The following is a 19270-nucleotide window of genomic DNA, read 5'->3' as shown; positions in this document are numbered from 1 at the left end:
TGGAGGGAGTTTTCCATAGTGAGATGTAAGGCAAGTATTAAACCTTATCCCTCTACCCCTACACTTAACCAGCAATACATCCCTTTTTCCTACTTGGACTTTGGTTTTAAAGTATAAAGAATAGGGAAGGTTTAAAACCTCTGTCTGGTGACTTTATGCTGTCTATGTAACATTAGGGAAGTTTCCATTTACTTCATGTCCAAAGGCATAATAGGAAGTTAGGGGGTGATTTCTGCTCTGACCTTAAGGTAACCATAAAAATAACAATTGGCAGCTGATTATTCCAAAACCAGACAGATTTCGGGAAAACCATTTCGATGTCTGTGAGGCAGCTTTCTCCTGCTTGGCATCATAAGCCTATTTAAGATGGACCTATACTTTGCTCTTATTGGGCAAAGTAACAATTTTTTTCTGCCCATACTTTGTTCCTCTGAATGTTCACCTGTAAAATGCAAGGTTGAAGGGAGCATGTGACATGTGACCTGTTTTCCCACAATGCCACACTTGTTGCCATAATGGCCAGGCTTGTCATAAGGTATGGTAAAATATACAAAACTTTTGCTTTTTTTAGCTTTGTTAAGGCTTGTTCAGTAAGTTAACACTTAAGATAGACATACACATATACATTTCTCTTGTTCTGGCTGAATGACAGAAATCTAATAGATTGCTCCATCCATGTTAAATAGCATGAATGGAAGAATCTATGCTGCTGGCTATTCTATGAAAGCAGCTCAAACACCCACAGCTGGTTAAATACCCGAACAGTGACTGCATTTAAAAGGGTGCAGCCAATATTCAGCCAATTATTTTTCACCCAGTTTCTTAAATTTTCCAAGTATGTTTAGTTGGTGCTGGCAGGACAAACTTGAGCCATGTATGGCCAGCCTAAAACTAACATTTCTGATGGGTTTGTGGTAGATTTGTTTAATGAGGGAGCAGTTGGAAGGTGATAACATGTAATGTATGCCCCACACAGGAGTGAACCTTTACTTTGTGCAGAATGGGCAAAGTGCAGGTCCACTTTAAGTATAAAGGTCACCCTGAACATATAAATAAATAATAATTTGATCATATTCATTTTCACATATAAAAATATGATTAAATATAACTTTGATCTAGCACTGTAATGAGCAGTGACCTATTTTAAACTGAATTAAAATATGATGAACAATTAAAACACTTTCTAAGATCTTGCTAAATGAATTAATAAGGTTGTAACAACCCAATTAAACATAATAAGTATTATATACTGCATTGTTTGGATACATATTCAGTCTAAATTCTAAACTATAAAGGGAATTCAAAGAACAGCAATATAAACTTTTATTGATTTTAACTGTTTTTAGAATAAGAAGTAAATTAAATGTATAATATATATATATATATATATATATATATATATATATATATATATATATATATATATATATATATATTTAGGAAATTCTTCAACTATACATGTCTCTGCAAAACAATATCAATTATTATTAGTGGACAAACCTAGGCTTATTCACATTTAGGTAATCACACATATACAAAAGTTCCACTTACAGGATGATATTGTATTAGTTCCAGGTTAAGATCCATGATCAGTGTCTGCTTAGATAGATATAACTGAGATGGATGAGGTTTACCAAAACTGTTGACTGTGAATAACAATAGTGTATTATATAAATCCTTAGATGTATGTTACAAGTTTGTGCTTGTTTAAATATACTGCACTGTATGTTTTTGATTTACAATACAGTGAACAAATACAGAAAAGTTAAGAGCCCTCATAGAGATCAGTATTAGTGCAGGACACTTATTTGCTTTGCTATTTGTTAGAAATTGTCCTATTTTGTTGCCAAATGACAAGCCCTGTGTTGTCTTGCAAATAAAAGAATTTTGCCTACAAGGTGGATGAAGTCTGCTTGAAGTCCCTTAACATGACTGAAGCATAGCTCACACTTGGGGGCGTACAAAGCACTGACTCAGACACAGGTGAACTAGGCACAGAACTGCCAGAAGCAACTGAATCCCGAAAAGGGGAAGGAGGTGTCAAAGCCGGTGAGTCCTCCAGTACTAGTTTGGTTGGAACAAGGTCCTCATCAGGAGTATCTGTGCTATCATACATGTAATCCCGAATAAGGTTTAATTTTTCATTTTCTACCTCCTCTGTGGAGGAGTCTATACCTTCACTGAAAGCTGCCAACTGAAGTGGAAGCACTTTCTGAGTGGGATAGTCAACTCCATTCTCTGGTCCTGGTATTGGTATAATTGAGTTAAAGTCTGGAATTCCAGTAGAGAATTTATTGATCACACCATGAAGTTGGTCAAGAATAGACTTTTGCAAAGGTAGGCTCTTGGAGACTTGATCTGACAGATATCTTGTCCCTTCCTCAAATTCTTGAGAAGGTGGCGGTGTTGTGGTCAACCGCCTATGTATCACCATGGATGGGCTGCAAGGAAGGTTGAACCTCGCTGGCTCATTTTCATCTTCCTCCTCTACGTTATACAATGTATTAGTGCTCATATCTGAAAAGGTGAGACTCTTGCTCTGTGCTTGGTAGCCTTTGGTTATAGGCTTGATTACAGCTGTTTGATTTGACGTCCCGGTCTCCTTGGTCTTCACATGCACTGATAATCTGTGCCACATGGGTTGCCCCTTCTGTACTTGTCTTCCACCTGGTTCAGACCATGACACAGACTTTCCATTAGAACTATGAATAAAATAAAGATGGATGCATTTGAATAAATAGCATGCACATAATAACATCAAAACTTAAAAACAAAAGTAACAAAATATGTAAATGAATGGTCTGTTTGTAGGATTTATTGGGTTACTGTGGTTTTCTCTTCTTTTCTGCAATTTAAATCTGAAAAATAATAACCAAATTAGAGTGGTGCATTCCTGTTTCATCTAAACCTCAAATACTAGTAAACAAAAAATGAATAATCTAATTGTATGGGACCTTTTATATTTTGCAATTTATATTTTCAAACTAGATTAAAGAAGACCTTACACTTCAAGCAAGGTCCTGTTATTTGCTTTGCACCCGTGTCAAAATACTGAAATAAATTGAAAAAAAAAATAATGGAAAAGATTAATAAACAGGCTTACCTTACCCCTGGCTTTCATCCTGCAGAGGGTGAGGTCACTTTCCTTCCAGTGAGATCCAGTGGAATAATGGGCAGCCCAAAATGTCACCAGATGACAGTCCAGTATGGTGCAGTAGCAATCTTTTTGCAAGATCTGGGCTACTCCGCATTCCGCAGGATCTTACCAGAAGGAGCATGATATCACCCTCACCGGGTTTAAAGTAAGTAAACATAATATTTTTTTCCCTATAGTATGTATATTTATTAACTTTTTCACTACCTTTTATTTATTTTTTTTTTGCATGGGCGGGTAGCAAATTAAATAACAAGAACTTGTATTTCTAGTGCAAGGTCTTTAAAACATATGCTGTCTTTCTTTTGTATGTCCCCTAATGCTGCATTATTTTATTCTACAATCTTAAAGGCATAAACCTATACTGCTGCTATTAATGTGGTTGTGTTACTTAGCTTTCAGTGTCAGATACTCTATAAAATACCTGTGTGCTTAAAAAAAGTTTCCTTCTCTTCTATATTGTTACAGCCTTTTATAGGTACTAATTGTGACTGAGCTTTAAGGATATACGTAACCTATTTATTACCATGTTGCATTTTGAGAACGGTACTTTAATGATGTATATGCAACATAACTTTTAGCAAAAAATATTAGGAAAAACCAAATTAACTGAATTTTAGCATCTTGTACTGTATTTGTTGTTTTACACAAGCAGGGCGTGTCCTTGAAAAAAGAAGACTTTTATCATTATTGATATATCAACAAGTTACATTTTATATATTTAATATTTTATTTAAACATTACTTGAAATTATTTCCTCTTTTCTATTTATTTCTGTTCCAGAATTAAATCTGTTTAATTGAATGATAGATGTAAATTCATGGATGCCATTTGCAAAATCCTTTGTATTGGTTTACATGCAAGTACCATACTTATAGCAGAAACTGGTGGAAGCAAAACAGAGATGCAGTAATGGAAATTTAGCTCATCATAGCATAGCAATGTGATTCTTAGCTTACACTCCATGCTCACTTCAATTGCCCGTAACAGTAATGAAACATGCAATAAATATCTAAAAAAATTTTACATGGTTTACAGAGGCAAACACAAGTCAGTACAAGTGAGGCATGCCATTTGTTAATCGTGAATCAACATACATGTAATGACATTTCATTGTTATTACTAAAGTAAAATCCCCTAGTCTAAGACAAATGATAAAATATGATATTTTGCAAAATTCTAAAAATTCCATATGTATTAATTCAAGCAGTATTTTAACATCTGACTTTGATCCATAAAGCATCATGTTAACCCGTCTGCTTTAAATTACAATTACATTTCTGTTTTATATGCAATGAAATCTGGTATTTAGCTGAAAACACACTGAATTGTATTCAGAAATCCTGCAAAAATGCAGGAGAGCTGTTGCGATAATTATTTCTTGCTTTTTCAACCCTTTCCACAATTGTGCTGAAATTATGATAATATTCCCATTATCTTCCTTTCTGCTTAACCAGACAATAAGCAAGCAATAAAATAAAGAGTTGCTTGGTCACACATATGCTTCACGTTGTGATGAATTAATAATAATGTAAATCCAGTTCTAAAGAGCAGCTGAGGATTGTATGTTGCCAGATTGCAACTTCTCGCTAGACCATTGCAATTACTTTCACTTTTTTTCCGGTAGGATCAAATTTCCAAAATGGTCTTATTGAAACTGAAAAATATTTGAACTTTTTTTTTTTTTTTTTTACATCCTTGCTATCCTTTTCCCTCTTGTGTTTATGTTTTTATTTTAAATGCACAGGATAGATTCTGCACACTCCTTTTCTGCTCTCTGCCTCATTTCCCAGTGCCTAGTGGTTGCTACCCCACTTCCAGGTTGAAAATTGTCCAACATCACCTAATTCTTTCCTGTTCACCCACATGGTTGTTGACATTCCCTTGAACTCTGCACCATCAGTCAACTTAAGCGCACAGTGCTCTGCCTGGGTACATCAGCTCTCATATGTCACAGTGTTTGGAAGCCCAGCTAAAGCCCGATTCATGATTGAAAGAAGGACAGTGATCCACACTGCAGTTCTAATTTCCCAGTTAAGGTATATATTTAAAATTGTTCAAAATAAAGGGTGGGTTCATAGAGGGATGAGGAAAAGGGCCTTTCTATCTTGTTTTTCCCCCTACAGTTGAGGTTTAATTTTTGAGTGCAATAAACCATAGCAGCCAACCAGAATTTATCTTGTATTGGTCTGAAATTAATACATTTAATTGTAGTTGGTTCAACAATTAAAGTGCACCTTTCATGAGAAAAGTATGGGGGTTGCCATTTCCAGCATTCTTCTGAAAATGCTATGGCTGTATTGTGTTATAAGAAATGCCTGGCTATGCTTTCCTCATCAGTGGCTGTGTCCAACAGTCTTACACTAATCATACACCTAGAAAAGCCAAATAAAGGCATTGGCTGTAAAGTGAGACTTGGTGCAGAGGTGACAGAAAGACAGTTATTTTAATATGAATCTGAAATCAACAGCAAGGGGGGGGGCATCACCTCAAAGTAGCAGGAGGAAGGTTCAAGCATAATGTTAGAAAGTATTTTTTATAGAAAGAGTAGTGAATGCATAGTGAATTCCAGCATAGGCAGGGAGTCAATAAACTTTAAGTAAATTTGATGAACCACTTGTTCTGTTTTAACGATCAGTCTTCTGTGTTTCTATGCATATATTATTATAGACAATAGTGATCAGATAAGGTTTGGGTCAAACCTGGTTCAGCTCAAATCCACGGGACACTGTCACATGATAGCAGGTTGCTGGCCCAATCAGATGCAGCAGGGGAATTAGACCCCTTTCACACTGGGGGGTTTTTCAGGCGCTTTAGCACTGGAAATAGCCTCTGATAAGCGCCTAAAAACCACCTATCATTCACTGCAGTGTGACTTTTCACACTTGGGCGGTGCGCTTGTGGGACGTTACCAAAATTCCTGCAAGCAGCATGTTTGGGGAGCGTTGGGAGAGCTGTATTTAGTGCTCCAAAAATGCCCTGTCCATTGCAATGAATGGGCAACGCTTCCAAAGCGTCTTAAAAGAGATTTGAAAGTGCCACAAAACGGGAGTTTTTAACCCTTTTTTGGGGTTAAACTCTCCCCGCTAGCGATCGAAAAGCGGCACTTTAGCGCTAACGCCAGGCGTTGTCAATGTCAAAGGGGTCATACAAGTCCCACAGCATCACGTAACAAAGGGACAGGGATGCTTGTGACATCTTCACTAATCACTAGTAGGCATATGCAGAGAACTCTGGGGGATTTATTAAAACTTGAGATCTCAGAATCTGGTGCAGCTGTGCATGGTAGCCAATCAGCTTCTAACTTCAGCTTATTCAATTAAGTTTTGACAATAAAACCTGGAAACGGATTGGTTTCTATGCAGAGCTGCACCAGATTTTTTTACACCCCAATTTTAGTAAATCTCCCCCTAAGTTTAAAAAAAATCTAGCAACAAAGGTGTGTAGCACAGTTATCGCTCCACTAGTAATTCTAATTTAACATGCTGTTAAAAATACATTTAGCATTTTTTCTAGCGATTTGTATGATAATATTTAAAGCCCAATTGAACTTTCTGTTTAATTCAGCTAAATGCATCAAAATAAAAGGTGTTAAAAGTCTTATCATTTGTTTTCTTTAGAAAAGCCTTCACATCTTTACAACTCAAATTAAATTTTTATAAAAAAAAGACCAAGTTTATGAGGATCGTTTAAGTAGAATGGAAGAAAGAGTTTCCTGGGGACACATGTACTCTATCTAGAACAAGGGTTTGTCTTGATAAAAACTTTGCCTACAAGGGGGGCAGATAAGCATTGAATAGAAAATAGTTTAAATGTGCTGAAATGTACCATGTTGTATAAAAAAAAAAAAAATCACAAAAAGTGGATTACATCTATAATAGTAATTATGCAGACAACTGATCTACCACACATGGTTGTTGGATTTATACTAAAGCTGGCCACACATTATGCAATTTTCTTATTAAATGTTCTTTAGATTTACCTTCAGCTATGCAGTGCAAGGGCCTGTCTGATTGTATACAAATTGAAAGTTTTTAGGTCTGACCTCATACTATATGGTTTTAGCAAATCTAAAGGAAAATTGTACAAGAAAATTGTATAATGTATGGCCAGCCTTAGACATAAACGTGTATTTCCAATTTTTGATCCAAATTGGTATAACACCCACTTTATAATTGTTACATGTCCCCATTTGCGTAGCATAACTTAAAAAAAAAAATGCAGCTTACTTTTTAGATGCTATTTCCTAGACCCCAGCAAAAAAAGAGGGTCTGGGCAGCTGTGTTTGTCATAATTAACCTGCGGGCTTATCTTGGGCTAGTAACTAGTTTTGAACACTGTCTAACATGGGGTTAAAAGTGTAGAGGCTGGGCTTCTTTGTATCTTAATGAGGACAGACCTGGGACAGGCTTGTTAGATAATGAGTTTATGTGAAATCTCCATCAACTGATGTTAATAATATTATAATTGGAAATATATTTTAGTTAGATAGAAATGTACAGTATTTAAACCACTGAGGGTGTTGCAGCATCAAACTAATCCTAACCTCCATATTGGTGTTAATGTAAATAGTTTTACACTTCAAAGGTCTGGCCCTTTTGTTTTCCTGATCATATCTCACATAAGCTGTAAACAGCAGCATTCTTTGAATCACCCAATCAGGCTGTGCCCAATATACACTGAGCAAAATTATAAACACAACACTTTTGTGTTTGCCCCTCAAATTTTTGTTGTTGGAAATTCCGACAAACCACTGTCTGATGGAGCCTACACACGGTCGGAATTTTTGACAACAAGCTCACATCGAACATTTGTTGTCAGAAATTCCGACCGTGTGTACGCGGCATAAAACTGTTCAAAGAACCTTGTGTCAGCCTTGACATCTCCTCCTGAGAAACATTTTAAGTATAAGACATATTTAAAAATATTCTTTTCTTAGGTATGCTGTGTGTCAGCAGTACCAGACAACTAAAGAATGATAATCAGGAATGTTAAAGAGACCTTTGTCATTTCAACAAAATAAATTGTGAAAAATTATAGGAAAATGTGTTGTTCTCTAACTGTAATAGGACATTTTCAAAACTGAACTGTAAGAAGACTTGAATGCTTACTCAAACTCAGTCTGGAAAAGAGTAAGATAAAATAATACAAGAATCAAAAAAGAAACCTAGATGCAACAAGACCTAACACATAATGGCCATCTATGTTCCTGTATTGCAGACTGTTGGACAAAAGCTTTTCTATTATGTCTCAGTGAGTGATGGTAGAAATCTAGCTTTCACAGTCCTTGATTTAAAGGAAAGCTAGGATGTGTAAACCTGGTAGAACTCAGCGGGGTAAAATCTCTTGAGGTTCAGTGAAATGAGGCGTGGAAACCTTAAATGATGCATAATGATGCTTACAAGCTTCCTGTGGAGCTTCCTCTAAGTGACTGTTTAGTTTTATGTTATATACTTGGTAATTCATTTCTCACATTCACTTTTTATGCTCACACATGCTTGAGAACAACTTGTGCTTCTGTAACTTAAAGCTGAACTCCAGCTAAAAAAAGATGTAATAAAAAATGTACAGAGATCTCAAATTTGATATATGCCTAATTAGTAGATACTGTTCACTATTTGAGGGAGGGTGTTATTATTATTATTATATTAGATATGCTAATTAATTTTTCTTTAACAAAACAAACTCTAAGGAAAACCAGTCAACTCTTATGCTGCCAAAATGTGTTCATGTAAACTTTTCATTTTAACAAAGCATATGTTAAGAAATTAAAAAGCGTGTAAAACCCCCCAAAATGTCATATATTGTAGCCTTCTTGTCCCTAAATGTGATGGCTGCATTCATTTTCTTTAGGCTTTTTTCTTTATTTTCACCTAGTAATTCTGCTATATCACACTTCCTGTACCTGGGTAGCTATACTCCTTTCTCCACTATATCTGTGGAGGTAACCATGGTTGTTACACAGGCTGGACTTTAACATGTTTACATTTGTTTATCTCTATTACATGGGTGATGCAGGTTAGCAGTTTACAGAAGAACAATAACATTGTTTTATGATTCCAGTTCAGCCCACAGGAATTTACAAGGACATTGTATTTCTGGAAATATAAAATGGTATTTCTGTACTCACTGAAAATGTTTTAGCCTAATAGAAGAAAACTAATGCAGCCAAACATATCCAAAGACTGGTAATCTGGTATTACATTTTGTTGCTGGAATTAGTAATCACAGAAAGAAACAGATTATCCGTTTCTATAAATTTAAGTGTAACATTTACAGTTTAGCAAAATAAAAAGTGCACTGATGCCCACACTACTATTCAGATTTTGTATTATATTCTTTGATAAATAAATAAATAAATAAAGCTGTATATGCTGTATTTTGAAAAACAGTCAAATTGCAAACCACATCCCAAAGCTGCAATTTAATCCTTCCAGCTGACTCCATTTCTGAATTACAAACCCTATGCAGCTGAGTCACTATTCAAAATCCGTTTCCGATTCCAACACTATAATTTAGAATTGTTAAAAAAAAGGGACATGTGTTCAACTGTATTAGACTGTGTAATGCAGTTTGATGCTATTGCACTTTTTTTTGGCTGATTATGTGTTTAGAACTTCTGCAGTTTAGAAGAAAAACGAAGAAGAAACTAGAACAGCAAATGTGTGGTTCGGTTTTCTGTAATGTAGTTTAAGGCTTACAAACTAACAAGGAACACATTTCATTGTACCTACAAAAATTGTTCACCTCGCTTGTTTAAAAAGTACAAAGACCAATATTAATTTGTTTATTCTAACACATTCTAATTTAATTTCCATTTAGTATACAATGAAGCATTTCATTGAATAATGTCACAATCTGCTCTGCTTGGATACATTAAGTTAGATCTCATAGGGATTCAAAAAGTAAGGTTATATTTTAAGAAAACACTTAGATAGCTATGCTTGATCAAGCATTTTAGTGTGTCTGTGTAATGTATTGACTAGCTAAGGCTGTGTTTACGGTGTCTTCAAACATACTCTTACTAGGACTACATTGTAAGAGCTAAGTATACAGTGGTGAACCACAAAGAGAAAACTTGAATTCTCAATAAAGCTTTGCCAACATCCCAATATTCATTGTAAAAAAGGACCCTAAAGGAAAGGGACACAAGTACACCCCGGTTCAGTGGGACTTTAGAGGCGAACAACGAAAAACCTATATCATAAAAATATTATTTATTTAGAAAAATGCTTAAAAAAGCATATATAAAAGCATAATAGTAATTTATACAAAAACATTTGTGCAGAACAAATTTTACACACAATACATTCTTTACAAATTTGAAAATGAATACAATTTCCTCCATTAGCCTGACATGTTTCAGGATGATGTCCCTTCTTCACAGGCGTTTTATAGGAGAGAAAATGAGTATATTCAATATTGAATTGTATAGAAAAAGATGTATGAATATATGCAAAAATGATTTTCTTAAAAAATTAAATAAACTTTGCCGCTGTTTATCCACCAAAAGGTGATGGACCCCGCCCAAGCTCAGAAAAGCCCTCACAATGGTCCCCCGGAGGGTTGACCACCACAGCACAGCCACAGATGAGCCTTTGGATGAAAGTATAATTAACGAGTGCCTGGGGAATTGTTGCTTTTAACAGGCACAGTTTGAAACATGTCATGCTAATGGAGGAAATTGTATTCATTTTTGAATTTGTAAAGAATGTATTGTGTGTAAAATTTGTTCTGCATAAATGTTTTAGTATAAATTACTATTATGTTTTATATATGCTTTTTTTTTATAATATAGGTTTTTCGTTGTTCGCCTCTAAAGTCCCACTGTACGGGGGGGGGGGGGGGGGGGGTACTTGTGTCCCTTTCCTTTAGGGTCCTTTTCTACATTGTAAGAGCTAATACAGGAGCCCATTAAACCTTAGGATAACTAATCTGTATGAATTCAACTTGTGCAATCATTTTTCTGGATATAGCTCATAATGTAGTGCTAGATGTAGAAGCAAATGTATGTGGGCCTTGATGCTGGAGGATATCTGAGCTACTAACTCTTTTCACTGCCACTAAGGTGTCCATTTATGAAGCAGTGAACAGCGTTGATCTTGAGGATCGCCACTGATCACAGTCCATAAACGGTTTATGAAACAGAGATAACTGGGAGTAGAATGTGTTTGAACATGTTCTCCTGCCAATGATCTCCTCACACTGAGAATCCTCATTGACTGACACAGAAACGGCCAGTTTATGAAGCTGTGATCTCAGAGCTTCACTGGCGATCTGTGTCAGAATTCAACCTCCCCAATTCACCAGCTCAGAGGAAGATTATTAACTTCCTTATACCTCGGTCAGAACTCCAAGACTGTAACCATGCCCCCTATCATATTTATGTATATATATATATATATATATATATATATATATATATATATATATATATATATATATATTGTGTGTATGTATATATATGTATAATGTGTGTATATATACAGGTGATACTCAAAAAATGTGAATATCGTGCAAAAGTTCATTTATTTTGCTAATGCAACTTAAAAGGTGAAACTAATATATGAGATAGACTCAATACATGCACAGCAAGATAGTTCAAGCCCTGATTTGTCATAATTGTGATGATTATGGCTTACAGCTCATGAAAACCCCAAATCCACAATCTCATAAAATTAGAATATTGTGAAAAGGTGCAATGTTCTAGGCACTCCCACTCTAATCAGCTATTTAAGCCATAACACCTGCAAAGGATTCCTGAGCCTTTAATGGTCTCTCAGTTTGGTTCAGTAGAAATCACAATCATGGGAGACTGCTGACCTGACAGTTTTGCACAAAACCATCATTGACACCCTCCATTAGGTGGGAAAGCCTCAAAAGAAGTTGGATGTTCCCAAAGTGCTGTATCAAAGCACATTAATAGAAAGTTATGTGGAAGGGAAAAGTGTGGAAGAAAAAGGGGCACAAGCAGCAGGGATGACTGCAGCCTGGAGGATTGTCAGGAAAAGGCCATTCAAAACTGTTGGGTACTTTCACAAGGAGTGGACTGATGCTGGAGTCAGTGTATCAAGAGCCACCACACACAGATGGATCCTGGACATGGGCTTCAAATGTCGTATTCCTCTTGTCAACCCACTCCTGAACAACAAACAACGTCAGAAGCGTCTTACCTGGGCTAAAGAAAAACAGACCTGGTTTGTTGCTCAGTGGTCCAAAGTCCTCTTTTCTGATGAGAGCAAATTTTGCATCTCGTTTGGAAACCAAGGACCCAGAGTATGGAGGAAGAATGGAGAGGCACACACTGCAAGATGCTTGAAATCCAGTGTGAAGTTTCCACAGTCTGTGTTGATTTGGGGAGCCATGTAATCTGCTGGTGTTGGTCCACTGTGCTTCATTAAGTCCAGGGTCAACGCAGCTGTCTACCAGGAGATTTTGGAGCACTTCATGCTTCCTTCCACAGACGAGCTCTATGGGGATGCTGACTTAATTTTCCAGCAGGACTTGGCACCTGCCCACACTGCCAAAGCACCAAAACCTGATTCAATGACCGTGGGATTACTGTGCTTGATTGGCCAGCAAACTCGCCTGACTTGAACCCCATAGAAAATCTATGGGGCATTGCCAAGAGAAAGATGAGAGACATGAGACCGAACAATGCGGAAGAGCTGAAGGCCGGTATTGAAGCATCCTGGTCTTCCATAACACCTCAGCAGTGCCACAGGCTGATAGCTTCCATGCCATGCTGCATTGAGGCAGTATTTGCTGCAAAAGGGGCCCAAACCAAGTACTGAGTATATATGCATGGTTATACTTTTCAGAGGTCCGATATTGTTCTATGTACAATCCTTGTTTTATTGATTGCATGTAATATTCCAATTTTCTGAGATCGTGGATTTGGGGTTTTCATGAGCTGTAAGCCATAATCATCATAATTATGACAAATCACAGCTTGAACTATCTTGCTTTGCATGTAATGAGTCTATCTCATATATTAGTTTCACCTTTTAAGTTGCATTAGTGAAATTAACTTTTGCACAATATACTAATTTTTCGAGTATCACTTGTATACCTGTATATGTATATATAACGTGTGCGTGTGTGTGTGTGTATATATATATATATATATATATATATATATATTATTGTAGGGGGACTCTTTATTTTATTAACATTAACCATGCAATCTGTCCGTGTACTGAGCAGTGATCATTTATCACTGCTTAATAAACTGATATCTCAGTGATATGAAGATGCTTAATTAATCTTTCATGTGCCACACTATACTTGATATACAATGTCTGGCAGTCTACTAAACAATACTGGGCATTTTGGGGTATACCAGATTTACGCTGCTATGGTCAAATAATGCATTTTCTGAAATATTCAAACTGAAGGGATTTCCAGGTGGGATCGAGCAGGGGTCACTACCCTGATGCAGTTATACTTTGATGGGGATCAGAAAACATATCAACAACTTAGTTTTTCAATATTTACAGCCAAGACATGCTCAGATCTAAGGTCTGACCCCAACTGACCCCTATTTTGGGCAGTATAGTCCAAGCAAATACCACTAGGGGTCTTATTTCTAGGGTATATATGCAATTGCTTTCTGAATTTCTATCTAAATTCCCTATTCAATGTAGGCAAAGATAGGAGTCAGATAATGATGTGGCTTTGGGAGATATATGGGGCTAAATATTGCAGATTGTACAGCTGGTTTCGTTATCTCCAACCCATAGAGTGACCCAACTTTTCATCCTGTATAGGGCTTACCGTACTCCAGACCTGCTGCATAGGGCAGACAGGAGAGAAAATTCTGAGTGTGTTAGATGCGCCCAATCTCCTGACTCCTTTGTGCATATGTTCTGGAGATGTCCAAAGCTACATCAATACTGGCAGAAGGGAAGAGTAACTAGGGGTGACCCATACAGAACCCCCAGTAGGAATAGTAAGTGTTGGACATGTTGAACTTTGTAAATGACAACGAGATTACTCCAGAACCTGTTCTTTGCCTACTAGGATATGTAAATTGGATTATGACCAGGTAGTGGCTACGAGATCACCTTTTATGGCATGTAAGTTGATAGCCTCTTGTTGGGTTTCATCCAATTTCCCTACCCTTTGGGACTGCAAAAATATGAATATAATGTGTAGGGATCCATAGTTTTAAACATGTATGCTATAGACAATGTCATTCCTTTAACCTCTAGTGATTCTTTGGGGTAGACTGTTCCCCGGGAGGTGTCCTTGATGCAACTACGTCTGCCAAGGGAGTCCTATGGCGCTGCAATGTATATTATATGTTTGTAAATACTATGTAAAATATTGGAATATATTGTAAATGATGTTGTCCCTCTCTAGATGAGTGCTAGATATGTCTCAGAGCCCTGACGAAGCAAATGGCGAAACACATTGGCATATGAAGATCTAATATACTAGTACTCAATTCTTGGCGTATGATTACATACAGTATATTCCACAAGCACTGTTTATGTGTGGTTTTGTTTTTTTGAATTTAGAGACGCACATGTTGTATGATCCTTTTAACCAATTTTAAATAATTTGTACTTTTATAAAACATTTAGCTCCTGGTCTGGCCTGCACAGTCCAATATCCATTTTTGATTTGTTTTTTGCTTAAAAATATATTTTTGAGTTATTTTAGTGTTGGATATTTCTGAATATCTTTGTATATCCTCGAAAAATCTGACAGTAGTGAACTACCGTATTTATTGGCGTATAACACGCACAGGTGTATAACATGCACCTTCAATTTAATAGGGAGGTTTCAGGGAAAAAACTTTTTTTTTCAAAATAAACCACTTTGAAGCAAAATAATGGTCAGTGCCCATCAATGCAGCCTGATTAGTGCCCATCTGCAGCCTCAATGCAGCCTGATATGTACCCATCTGCAGCCTCAATGCAACCTGATCTGTGCCCATCTGCAGCCTCAATGCAGCCTGATCTGTGCCCATCTGCCACCTCAATGCAGCCTGATCTGTGCCTATCTGCAGCCTTAATGCAGCCTGATCTGTGCCCATCTGCAGCCTTAATTCAGCCTGATCTGTGCCCATCTGCAGCCTTAATGCAGCCTGATATGCACCCATCTGCAGCCTGATGCCCATCTGCAGCCTCACCATCTCTCATGCAGGAAATCACCGAGCCGTCATCTCCTGTTTGTTTCTCAGTCTGCAGTCACAGACACAGTCCCACCTTGTGATTGACAGAACAGTGGTCCAATGCCGGTGGCGGAGGCGGGATTGTGTGTGTGACGTCAGAGCAGAGTGAGAGCCGATTATATAGGAGGTGACGGCCCGGTGAATTCTGGCGGTGCTCGGTGACTCTTGTCCGCCTTCTTCCCCTCTGAGGTACACTATCAGCCCATAACATGCACTCGTGATTTGCCTCAGGGGGATAAAGTGCGTGTTATATGCCGATGAATATGGTAATTGTATTGATACTGTTTGTTTTTGTTTTCCTTTTTTGTTTAGGTTTGTTATGTGAATCTTATTTTTATGTCTTTTTGTATTTTCTTTTGTCTATTTGTTATAAAAAATTTTCAAAACAAAATCTGAATGAAGGGAAAAAAAATCTTTCATGTGCATATGAAATCTTCCAAATTATCTATTTTACTATTGTTTTAACGTGACTGACCATATATGTCATTGTAATGTAAATAATTTCTGAATTTCGAACACCACACCATGAAGGTAACTTGTAGATCTGGTGATTACAACCTGTGTTACAATGATATCATGGGAGTTTAAATTGTATTAAACCCCAAAATAGAAAATTATTATATCGCAGCTTACTATTTCTTGGAGGTGATGGCTACATTTTCTTTTTTTAGGCTTTTTTCACTTATTTTCACCTAGTGATCCAGCCTCTGTTATTTTTCAACTTTTTTGTAACAGAACAAGCTGGTTGAGACAAACCATTTACCACTGACAGGGGTACTTGCAATGGTCAGCTTATATTTATTTATGTAAAACCTTTGTACTAAAAGGAAAAATTAAAACTGTTGCTGAAACTGCTTAAAAATGTTATCAGGTGCTTGTCTTTAATTTGTTAGTCAAATCCATCTAAATCTGCTAGTGCATCTAACACTACCCTTTTCCCATCGTGACAATGCTGCTATCCTTAGGTGTCACCATTACTTCTGCATCCAGAATGGAGACACCCTAAGACACAAAGTGTGTTACAGACCAGATCACAGGGTAAAAATAAGGGGAAAAAGCCTAAAACCAGAAATCTAATGCAGCCATCACAATAAAGGATTTGTAAGCTGCAATGTATTATATTTATGTTTTTGGGTTTAATAACACTTTAAACAGTTAAACAGCATTTAATTCTTAGGCTGCATTTTTAGTTGTAGTGAAAAACCAGTCCCATCCGATGAGGCGTCAGTTAAATGTCATAGTGAGTCTCAATCACCAAAAATAGACAACAAAAGTCCAAGTGATAATGGGTGTAATTCTGTGATAGCGAAGGAGGGTCCACCACCAGAGAATGGAAGGGGTTGCTTCTTACCAGATGGCCATGACCCCCCACCACAGGGGATCACAGCAAGCAGAAATCTTTAAAAGCCAAAAGATGGGAACTGCCAGCGGTGTCCACCAGAGGTCATCTCAACATCAGCCACACCAACGAACCCATAGCAGGGGTACCATAAAATATAGAAGGGGCTCACATAGTGTAAAACTGATAAAATTTATTGAAATGTAATAAAATAAAATGAACACTTACAAACATAATTAGTAGAACAGCCTTAAGTCCGGCTCCGTGGCCACCGGAGCTCGGACAAACCCGTCCTGCTGGAATACAACTCGCTTGGGGGTGACGTCAGCGCGTCGTCTGGCTCCGCCCTACGCGTTTCGTGACATCATCACGTCTTCCAGGGGCACAGGCGGCATGCCGCGTCACCTCCCTTAAATAATACCATGATTGAACCAAGCCTCGCTGTGGATCGCTTCACACCATGGGTCCTCCAAACCACCGCACACACTTCCGGCATTCGGATGCGCTCCACGGTGCGAGCGATCAGCAGAGGCCACACAGTCCCAGCAATACACACGGACCGACACAAAATTATAAAATCCTATGCATTAAACATAACCAAACTGAACATTGTGCAGATGAACTCACTGCGCAATATATATATATAGCTAAGCACAGTATACAGAATAAAATGAGATAAAATAAAATAAACAATTCCCACATAACTTGGCATTGTTAAATCCCTGATTGGAAACAAGAGATCCAGGTTGGGTGGTTGGAACCAATCGGACCTGAGAACCAATCAGATCTATATGGGACTAGAATGTTCCCCAGATCGACCCCTATCTAGTTGCTCTAAAGGTAAATTTGTTGAATATCCCTCATTCCCTAAAATCTCGGGGTTACAAAACCAGAAATGGGATAATGTGTTGATTGTGGTCTCCAACCAACATCATTCACCACTAGCGCCAGCTAGTGGATATACTAGAAAGTGCTGCCAGCAACCATGTACTGGATTAGAGTCCCAATAAATCTCCACTTGGTGTAAAACACTACCAAGTGGATATTATGGAAAACACAGAAAAAATGTATAAACCCGAAACCTTAAAAAGCAACAGGGAGCAGAACCTCTTTGGGAATAAAACTTAACTAAGACAAATCAAATTCATATGCAGTACAAATAGCTGATCAGAGTTACCAGTGGCATACAAAAAATTACAGGTAGTTGTATATATATGACATACATTATAACCCTATAGACACAGACGTCAAAATGCATTAAGAGTTGTTAATAAACGCATTGACGTCTGTGTCAACATTTAACCCGAAAGGGGCATAGGTTCTGAGTCTGTGAATCCAAGACATTTCGCATTTAGAGATTTCCCTCACAAGGGAGCTTCCCCTCCAATGTGGTCTGTACTTATCGATACCAACGTACAAAATATTGGAGGGGTCCCTGCCATGGACCTCGTCGAAATGCCTCGACACGGGGTGTTTATCAAAACCCCTGCGGATATTGCTAATATGCTCGGACAATCTGACTTTTAGGGCCCTCTTGGTCCTGCCCACATATTGCAATCCGCAGGGGCATTGTATAAGGTAAATGACCCCCTCGGACGTACAAGTTATAAAAGGTTTAACCTGATAGGCCCGTGAGGTACTTGTGGACGTGAATTGGCAGATCTTTCTACCCCTATAGCTGTTAAGGGAACAAACTTGACAATTCCTGCACTTATAGTACCCTGTGAGGTCATGGAAAAAGGATCTGTTAATAATAGGTGGATCCTGCACTGTTGGGGCAATTTTATTTCCCAATGTGGATGCCCCCTTGAATATAATACGGGGGTTTCTGGGTAAAATTGGACTCAGAATTGGGTCCGTGGTTAAAATATGCCAGTGTTTTTTAATTAGGTCCTTGATCTGACGATGTTGAGTGGAGAATGTGGTGATAAAGGGTAAACTGAAGTCACCCTTAGCCTCCTGATGTTGACCTGTGTCTAATAACAGGGATCTATCTTTGTTCCTTACTTGTTCCAACGATCTCGATAATGTGACCTGATCGTATCCCTTCTCAATAAACCTCTCAGTTAAGATAGTTGCTTGGTTGTCGAAAGTCTCAATTTCCGTACAGTTCCGCCGTAGGCGTGCATATTGCCCTAAGGGGACGGCTTTCAACCAAGATTCGTGGTGGCAACTATCTAAGGGAATAAAGGAGTTCTTATCCGTTGCCTTAAAGTGGGTGGATGTCACCAGTTTGTCCCCCTGGACCTTGATCTTAAGGTCAAGGAAGCTAATTTCCCCTATACTAGTCTCGAAGCTCAGCTTGATGCCCCTATCGTTCTCATTGTGAAAAGCCATAAAATTACCGAGCTCTGTCTCACTGCCGTCCCATAGGAGGAGGACATCGTCAATGTACCTGGCCCACAGGACCACCTGTGGTCTGGCCCAGGCCTTGACGATGTCCTCCTCCCACTTGGCCATAAAAAGGTTAGCCAAGCTGGGGGCATATTTTGCCCCCATAGCTACACCCCTATCTTGGTGAAAAAATTGATGATTGAACCAAAAATAGTTATGGCTCGCGGCATAGTGGAGCAGCTCCATGATGAAGTTCTTTTGG

General features: G+C 37.9%; 1 protein-coding gene across 5 annotated transcripts in view; it reads right to left on the bottom strand.

Annotated features, from left to right (window-relative positions):
* Positions 1-1428: 1428 nt before the first annotated feature.
* The window catches only part of GRM1 (glutamate metabotropic receptor 1), a 697757-nt gene continuing 679915 nt past the window's right edge, over positions 1429-19270 (bottom strand). For 2 of the 5 annotated variants that reach the window (XM_073627812.1, XM_073627813.1), the window contains exon 9: positions 1429-2702. In XM_073627812.1, coding sequence (XP_073483913.1) covers positions 1892-2702 — 811 coding nt within the window. In that variant the 3' untranslated portion in view covers positions 1429-1891. The remainder of the gene's footprint in view (positions 2703-19270) is intronic. The other 3 variants (XM_073627814.1, XM_073627815.1, XM_073627816.1) reach the window with 3 other exon arrangements.

This window comes from Aquarana catesbeiana, linkage group LG04, assembly GCF_042186555.1.
Source record: "Aquarana catesbeiana isolate 2022-GZ linkage group LG04, ASM4218655v1, whole genome shotgun sequence".
Classification (NCBI taxonomy): Eukaryota; Metazoa; Chordata; class Amphibia; order Anura; family Ranidae; genus Aquarana; species Aquarana catesbeiana.
This window is presented reverse-complemented; position numbering and strand designations above follow the sequence as displayed.